Genomic DNA, 9,335 nt, shown 5'->3' with positions numbered 1-9,335 from the left:
AAAACAGGCCAGTTAGCCCATCATGATAAATTCATCAGGAATTACCATGATAGTTTCCAGGGAGAACCACGAGGAGTTCGACCTGGTTGGGTATATTGCTAACAATGGGATTCTCAGTCTCCATTACTAACAATCTCTTTCCCTCCGACAGATAATGGTTGAAATGATGATAATGATGATGATTACATTATTCGTAACTTCATTAAGAACAGAGTTTTGAATTGTCTTCCTTTCGGTAATAATAATTAGTATGACTCCTGAAAACAAACCAATGAATTGAAATCCCTTTCTGTCATAAATTTAACAATTAAAGATACCAGTGACGCAATATTACAGCACCAGCTACAGTAAACAATAGCTAAACGTTGATATTATTCAAAGCAAATGTAAACAGTGCTTGCATCCGCTACTCCTGCATCGTTAGCTAGTCAATAATCGATTTGGAGTACAGTGATACGCCTTTATTATAAAAAAAAGGTGAAAGGCTCAAACGCCCCAAAAACTGTCGGCATTGTTAAGGACCCTAGTGTTAGAAGCAAAATAATGGCCTACAACGCATTCTTTTAATCATAAATGTTACATCACGAATGATTTCTCTTAGTGATTAGTCTACATACTCGTATATAAGTGACGCCATTTGCATCCGGAGCCAAACACTTCCGATACGCGTTTGCAATCAAAACATTTGAAATGTTCATCAAAGTGAGTTACGCATTTACTTCTTGCTATTATAAAAAAAATAATAATAATAAATAAAATATAAATCTTAATAAAGGTATTATGTTAAGAATAAGCATTGATATTTTTTTAAAAAATCAAAACTAAAATCTTTATTTTAGATTACAACAGTTTTGTCAATATTGACAATTTCTTGCGGACAGTCATCGGAACTACAGCAGACTTCGAAGCAAGCTATATCAACACAGAGTTTCGTTCGCCAAGATGTCCCACTCTCTTATAAATATAGTGCAATCCATACTTATACGACAAAGAAACCGGAACAGATACAGGAAACAGGACAGTATCATTCTGGAATTAATTATCAAGGTATACAATACGCACCGCTTTCACACGCAAAACCCAAAGGACAAGTTCAGAAATTGTATACAAAAGTTACAGAACCGTTTAGCCAATATACTGTAAATAATGAATACACAAGTGAAACTACAATAAAGAAGGATCACTTAGAACCGAAACCAGTTGTGAAGAATCTCGCAGTGCAATTACCATTCCATTTTCCCTATATTCCTGGCCATAATATAGAAGTGTTGCAATCCATTAATCGAAGTCCAGGACACAATGCTGTATATAGAAGTTACCCAGAAGATATTACTACCAAAGATGAAAATACAAAGGTAAGTTTTTAAATGATTGTACAAAATTATATTTATTTCAAATGTTATTGTACAAGAAAAATCATAATCAATGTCGTTGTATAAAATAAGTACAGAGTATTATGTTTGACTGATAGCTAACATACCATTATAATTTATTATAATAAATACTTTTTAATAATTATACTTAAATATTAGTTTGTGAATTATTGTTAACTGACTAACTAAACTGAGTGAAATTGTTCTAAAATGCAATTTGTTTTTCTTTCTTTAATTTTATTCAGATGGTTACGATTATCACTTACACCTTGAAGTTTCAAATTAAATCTATTGTGATAAACATCTACTTTATTTACTTTCAGTTTAGATAAGATTCATTGTGTGAACATCTCATTTTTATAGAAATTTTAGAACAGAAGTACCTAGTAATTGTAGGCATCTACTTCTCTTACAAGACTGAATTATCGTGATTACGATAAAATAAAATAAAATAAAAAATTTGCTTAATTTCAAACATAATGATCTATTTAAAAAGAAGGTATATGTTATGAAAATATATCTTTTTCAATTATAATTCACATGCATTACTTGAAATTCTTGTGCATGTAATTTTATAGATTCTCAATTAAAACAGAATATTATGATATTAAAAATATGTAAAAAAACCTTCTATTTCGTAATATTAATGCATTTATTAATACAGATCAACTATGAAAGAGCGTTCACGTTATACAAGAAACCAGAAAATCAACTTCAGATTTCTTCAGAGAATTCCAATGGTCTAGATAAAACACGCATCGTAGTACCTGAACAAAATCATAAACAATATTCAAATATGTAAGTATTTACAAGAAATGTGGGTTATCAGAAATTGAACGTTAAACATAAAGCTATCATTATTATTTTTTGTTAGTACTATTTGATATTTCTTTTAAACGTACTGATAATAAAGACGATAGTAGTTAACTTTTGAGTTTCCAAATAATATAATATTTTCAGTTAAAGTATTTTTTTACAGAAAACATAGGAGTATATTATTAACTATATAAACTATAAAAAAGATTAATACAGTTTATAATTATTTTATATTATATACATTATTCTGCTATAGATTAAAAATCTTTCTATCGCAATAGCTGATAAAATATTAAATAAAATTAGAAAAGTCGTGGAATAACTTTATTAATTACTATTTAAAAGTAATCTTATCCTCATTAAAATAATTCAAACTGTTTCTCTTTAACTCACATATTGCTAAGAAATTTTGAGCAGTGACCCTGTCAAAACATTTGTTTATTTTTATTAGCGTCTTATCAATCTATGAAATCTTATTATCTTCAGATATATACATAATGAAATTTTTCATCACAATTATATTAAACTATATATTATAATTAAATCAATTAAAATATACACTATAAATTAATCTTTATTATTAGCTTTATTTTGATATTTTCTTCGTTCTCTATCTATATGTATAACGAAAATTTTATAAACTATATAATTATATACAGACATCGTTAAAATTTTAACATAAATTTAAATAAGAGCTCCTATCCTGTCCAAAACTAGTCGAGCAATCCTGATAATATAGTACGATAATTATTATTAAACTATATTTTATAACTTACAGATATAAAATCGGACATATACCATCAAGGGACAAATTAACAAATGAAAATCGATATGTTGAACATCTACAATTTCCAAAAATGCATAAATTCATATTAAACGTGGGTCGAGCATACAACATTGCTCGCCATAATTTCAAGGCGCCTGTCAAGAATGAAGTCTATTCTAAGACGCCTACTCATACCCAAGCTATTATTAGAAAAGATTCTTCGTTACTAGAAGCACCGTCAAATAAAATTACCTATTTATTTCCACTTTCACAAAATAAAAAGTCATTTTCTACCCACCTTTCGCCTTAATATTTTCAATATTAATACTATTTACGTTACTTTTATGTAAATATTTAATTTATTAATCTTAAGATAACAATAAAATTAATATCAGAACTTGAAGTTTTTTTATTTGTAAAAATATTGTTATTTAAATATTGATACCAATAATTTCTATCTTAGTATGTATCATTTATTACCTGTTTAAGTATTATTGTTATAAATGTATTCATTTAATTACATAGTTATGAGCGCACATTATAAATAAATACGGTGTAACATCATATATTATCTGTAAACTCAATTTATATACATTCATTATATATTATTGTTTTTCAAATTAATGCCTATCCTTTTAGATGACTAATATAAATTTTCAATGTACCAAATCTACATAGCAATCACGTAATTATGTAATCGTATTATGTTGATTTGGTCTTTCTACATGAATATCCATAACTTTCTTAATTTAATTGGAATAATAATATAGTGTAATAACCAAATTATATGCACATGTAATAAAGTATTAACTTATTTCGATAAGAAATAGATACAAAATATACAAAAACAAACAAGGTAACTCATATGACATGATTATGAAAGTAATTCAGTGGGTGTAACCATAGCTTTGTAAAATGCGACCTACGGCAAGGTTGATCGTATCGGTTGAAGTCTAACTGACTATAAATTGAGCCTTAAATTTTTTTGGCATCATTCACTATCAATACAGTATAGAGAAACAATCAATTATGTTCTCCAAAGTAAGTTAAATAATTATATACACAAACGAAAACTTATTTTGTCTAAAACTGTGAGACATAATTAACTAATTCATATTTATATTTATTTCAGATAGTAGCTTTATGCGCTTTCGTGGCAGCAGCCCAAGCTGGTCTCCTAGCCGAGCCAGTTCACTATTCCTCTGCTGCAGCAGTTTCCTCACAGAGCATTGTACGCCATGACCAACCTCAAGCTACCAAGTTGGTAGCTGCCCCTATCGCCAAAATCGCTGTCGCTGCCCCCGTCTACCACGCTCCTGCCCCTGTCTATCACGCTCCCGCCCCCGTGTACCGCGCTCCTGCTCCCGTTGCCTATCATGCCCCGATCGCCAAGGTTTTAGCCCACGAACCTGAAGAAATCGTAAGTCTATTTATAACTAAAAATTTTTAAAATAATTTAAAAAATAACGGTAAATATTACTTATAATATTTTTTGATATCAGGCTTACCCCAAGTATGAGTACACTTACTCGGTAGCTGATGGACACACCGGTGATAACAAGTCGCAACAGGAGATCCGTGATGGTGATGTTGTCAAGGGCTCATACTCCTTCCACGAGGCCGATGGCTCCATCAGAACTGTAGAATATACCGCTGATGATCACAATGGTTTCAACGCAGTTGTGCACAACACCGCTCCTATAGCCGCTCCAGTCGCATACAAAGCTGCACCCCTCCTAGTCAAAACCGCCCCTGTCTACTACAAACATTAATGTTGGATAGTTGTAAACGTATTGTTGACTAATTATTTATTGAAATTAATAAATTAAATAAACGAATAAGTTCGATAAAAATTCTTATAATTTATTATCCCACATATCCAACTAATAATTATACATTAAATACTATATTAATAACAAATAATATTAATGTAAATTATTACGTTACTGATGTACCATAGATTATATTAAATTAGAGAGTAGAGTAAATTAAATAAAATGTTGGAATGAAAATGAAATAGGAAATCTACGAATAATTCTTCATTACTAAAGTAATTCTCTGTCTTTTATAGATAAAAGATCTGTTCTCAGTCTTTTATAAATAAAAGATTTAATACTGCAACGGGTAAATCAATGGGTTTTAGCTAAAATGATAAATATTATAAAACTAACGAACCGCCTGGCTTCGCACGGGTAGGTAAAATTTTCGAAATATTATAATATATAGCCTATATTACTTGTTAATATACTTTCTATATGTGTTTTTAGAAAATCTTTTCTCCTTATTACATTAGTATAGATTAAAGATATTAAGAATACCCTACAAATTCAGAAATAATTTAAAATGAAATGCAATGAGTTTATTTGCATTAAACAAACTTAAAATTATTAACATAGGCCACATAGCATTAGTTTGGCGCCTGTTTAATTACCTTAAGTGATGTAGGAATGCAAATATTTTTATAATGATATTGGTGCCATATTTTGTCTACTTTTGACTAATTTAATAACGTTATATATCTATCTTATGTCATATAATTTAAATAAAACCGTTTTAATTTAATTATTTCTATACCTTATAATTTCAAATGTAAGAGTGAATCTTTTATTCTCGTCTATCCGATGTCTATATTTTTTATAAGTAAATTATAAAGTATTGTAAATTTAACAAACTTTTATATAATGTTCTTCCAGATATAAAAGTTGTACGACCATTTTTTGGAGTGACAAAACATGAGAGGTACTATAGATAGCTCTGCTATCCCGTGTTATACTCACAGTTTTATTTATACTTGCAGACAATGGATACCACCTTTCCTCGGTTAGGCTATTAGTTTGTTTACTCTTTATAGTATTTATTATTATTTATTTAACTCTTTATTGCACCATAAATAAAAATATACAATGACAAGTGTATAATTCAAGTGAAATACAGTAACATAAATACAGATTGAAATATACACATAAAGGTACAAAAGGCGGTCTTATCGCTAGGGCAATCTCTTACAGACAACCTTTAGTTAAAGGAGAACAGATAGAAAAAGGCAGGTGGCGCAAGAGTGAATTAATAATTTTCGTGCATAAAATACAAAAACATGTAATGCATAAATAACATATAATTTATTAAACTACTTACTATAACAATATATATACATATACACACACACACACACACACACACACACACACACACACACACATATATATATATATATATATATATATATATATATATATATATATATATATATATATATATATATATATATAAATACATACATAGCACACACAAGGAAATATGATAAATCTAGTCCAAAAATTACAAAGAAGTGGAAAAGAGTAACTACAGTGAAAGAAAATGTGATTTGACTTGTCCTTTAAACGAAGCCATAAGGTAGTATAAGAATACCAAAGAGATTGACAGTTGTAAACTATCCCAATTCTACAATTTACCGTTCTGTTGTTACTATATTTAATACTCTCACCAATAAATTCTTATTTATCAGGCCACAGATAGTATAATCAGACTTTAAACATTTATTGTGATTCTTATTTTTAAGAATGTGCTTGCTTAGGAACTTTTGAACATTTTCTTCAAAAATATATTATCCTGTAAACTAGTATATTAATTAAAAAGTATATAAGAATATACTATATATTATAAGGATAAACGCACGTCTCGATTTTTATTTATTTTAATGAATTAGTAGTATCCATGTAGCCTGTAATCAAGCTTTAGACAAACTCACAACGACTCGCACTTGGCCAAAAGTATGAGTCAAACTCGCATACACAGGTCCCTTATAGATAATATAAACAGCATTTATTTTCTTTGTATGATAATTTAGTTATAAAAGCATAAAATTATCATCATCTTCCTACCCTTATCCCAATTATTATTAGGGGTGGACGTAATATGTTTTTATCCATATTACAAAAAGATTTGGCTTATAGTTTTACGACCGGCCGCCTGCCTGACGTCAACCCTTTTTGAGAATGCATTTTTTGGTGGTTTCCTCCACCTACGATATGGAGGAAAGGATTAAGGAAAAAAGGAAGGTAACATTGGAAATGTGTAAAGGAAATTGGTAAAAGAGAGGAATAAGAGACTTATGTGGGAAAGGAAAGGGAGGGGGGGGGCACTTCAGTTGCGGAAAGGACAGGGACACTACAGGCCGGGGTCCGGGGGTATACGCGTATCCCCTAATTATATACTAGAATCAGACAGATTTTTAGAGAAGGACAGCCCTGACGCTATATTAAAGCATAAAATAATGTAGTTAAATATAAAATGTGTTAAACATATATTATATAATAAGATAGATTATATTAATAAGATATTTATTTCCTATTTAAGTAACTATAGTCTCTGTTGTAGTTTTTTTATTCAATTATAAGATCTTACACCTTCCTTATCTTATCTCCGCAATTTGTTTACAAATTAATATGATTGGATGAGATTTTTATAATATATTTTATAAATTGAAAATATAGAAAAATATATCAGTCGTAAGGATTTATCTCATACATTTTTAACAATGATATTTGACCTTTAAAAATTATATTATATTATAAATAATACTAGATCGGATAGCAATACTTTCTACTATTATTTATCATATTAATATTAGCCAATAATAAAGAATGAAAAAAATAATTATCTTCTTTCTTTGAAGTTAAGATTTTAGCATATAGAGATTAAAAGAGAAATAAAAACAAATTTTAGCCGAAAACTGCTTTAATTATTTAAAAAAAAATACCTATGAAAGTGAAATCATAATAATTAAAATTATCACCGTTCATATTATAATTAATAACTAGGGATTTTTTTTAACCAGTTAGTTAACTTATCTATTATAAAATGTTTCTAATGATCTCATAAAAACTCAAACATAATGAATCAACACAGCATTGTACGTACGTCTGAATATCTTTTCATATACATGAATCAATTCAGTGAATGGATGAATTATTAACGAAAGTGCGATATGCGACCTGGAGCAAGGTCGGTCGTGGCAAGTCCTAAGCCAGTTTGACAGCTTCCACTACTTGATATGATCTTTACTGAGTACAAGTATATATTGGGGTATCTGGTATAGCAGATATCATTAACAATCTGAGCATTTCAGAGGAACAATCAATATGTTCTCCAAAGTAAGACAAAGTTTCTTAAAAATAGTAATTGTGTATTATATAGAAAATATTCTGAAATATTATTCTCCTTCCAGATTGTAGTCCTGTGCGCGTTGGTAGCAGTATCCCAGGCTGGTCTCCTGGCTGAGCCAGTACACTATTCCTCTGCCGCTGCAGTCTCCTCACAGAGCATTGTGCGCCATGACCAACCTCAAGCTACCAAGCTAGTAGCTGCACCCGTCGCTAAAATCGCCGTCGCCGCTCCAGTGTACCACGCTGCCGCCCCCGTCTACCAAGCCGCTGCCCCTGTCTATCACGCCCCTGCTCCCGTTGCCTACCATGCCCCTATTGCCAAAGTGGTAGCTCAACAGCCCGAAGAGATCGTACGTATCTCCTCCATAATTTATACTAAATACTAATATTTTTTATTTATATTAAAACTATCATACCTAAATAGCCAAAAAAACAATTACGCTTAAATTAATCTAATTATCTATCTAATCTGAAATTTCTAAATTATAATATCAATTTAATTGTTCTAGGCTTACCCCAAATATGAGTACACTTACTCCGTGGCTGATGGACACACAGGTGACAACAAATCCCAACAGGAAATCCGTGATGGTGATGCCGTGAAGGGATCGTACTCCTTCCATGAAGCTGATGGCTCCATCAGGACTGTTGAGTACACCGCTGATGATCACAATGGCTTCAACGCGGTGGTCCACAACACCGCCCCTACAGCCGCTCCTGTAGCATACAAAGCTGCACCCCTACTAGTCAAAGCCGCCCCTGCCTATTACCACTAAATACATAATACGGATTTAGAACTAAAAATAATTTAGTGAATTAATAAATAACCTGAATGGTTTGTTAACTATTATTTATTTGTAGCAATAAACGATTACGTTTAATTACGAATGTAGTTCATATTTGCATAAGCATGAAAATAATTATTTCCCTACCTAATTTATATACTATTGAATATTCTTTAAATACGTAAATTACATTTAACAAAGAAAAGATTTTCCTACATAATCCTACTAAACTTACAAATATCAAAATTTGTAAAAATCCTACTACGTTTGTCTTTATAACAAAGCAACGGGTTATAGTTAGTAATGTTGTATAAAACGTTCAAGTATCTAGTTCTTATATAAAAAAGCCGTGTGGTCCCAGCACAGAATAGGCTACCCTTCCTTCCCCGTGGGCGTCGGAAGAGGCTACTAAGGGAACCTAATGGTCGAG

General features: G+C 30.4%; 2 protein-coding genes across 2 annotated transcripts; both read left to right on the top strand.

Moving 5' to 3' along the window:
* Positions 1–668: 668 nt before the first annotated feature.
* On the top strand, positions 669–3,265 carry LOC116413586 (uncharacterized). The gene is made up of 4 exons (XM_031913604.1): positions 669–702; positions 840–1,355; positions 2,038–2,171; positions 2,968–3,265. The coding sequence occupies exons 1-4, from the start codon at positions 691–693 to the stop codon at positions 3,263–3,265; spliced, it is 960 nt and encodes a 319-aa protein (XP_031769464.1). The 5' UTR covers positions 669–690.
* A 698-nt stretch (positions 3,266–3,963) lies between these two features.
* On the top strand, positions 3,964–8,984 carry LOC116413585 (cuticle protein-like). The gene is made up of 6 exons (XM_031913603.1): positions 3,964–3,996; positions 4,088–4,375; positions 4,458–4,723; positions 8,084–8,108; positions 8,183–8,470; positions 8,630–8,984. Exons 1-6 carry the CDS (start codon positions 3,985–3,987, stop codon positions 8,894–8,896), a joined length of 1,146 nt encoding a protein of 381 aa, XP_031769463.1. The 5' UTR covers positions 3,964–3,984; the 3' UTR covers positions 8,897–8,984.
* The last annotated feature ends 351 nt before the right edge of the window (positions 8,985–9,335 follow it).

The sequence above is a fragment of the Galleria mellonella genome, unplaced genomic scaffold, assembly GCF_026898425.1.
Source record: "Galleria mellonella isolate WM207_F2 unplaced genomic scaffold, CSIRO_AGI_GalMel_v1 utg213, whole genome shotgun sequence".
Taxonomy (NCBI): Eukaryota; Metazoa; Arthropoda; class Insecta; order Lepidoptera; family Pyralidae; genus Galleria; species Galleria mellonella.
This window is presented reverse-complemented; position numbering and strand designations above follow the sequence as displayed.

Excerpts from the sequence above, each read along its gene's own strand:
- LOC116413585 (XM_031913603.1), top strand. Across the intron at positions 4,724-8,083 it reads GCCCCTGTCTACTACAAACA|AGGAACAATCAATATGTTCT; the intron begins TTAATGTTGGAT and ends TGAGCATTTCAG. Across the intron at positions 8,471-8,629 it reads CTCAACAGCCCGAAGAGATC|GCTTACCCCAAATATGAGTA; the intron begins GTACGTATCTCC and ends TAATTGTTCTAG.
- LOC116413586 (XM_031913604.1), top strand. Across the intron at positions 1,356-2,037 it reads CCAAAGATGAAAATACAAAG|ATCAACTATGAAAGAGCGTT; the intron begins GTAAGTTTTTAA and ends TTATTAATACAG. Across the intron at positions 2,172-2,967 it reads CATAAACAATATTCAAATAT|ATATAAAATCGGACATATAC; the intron begins GTAAGTATTTAC and ends TATAACTTACAG.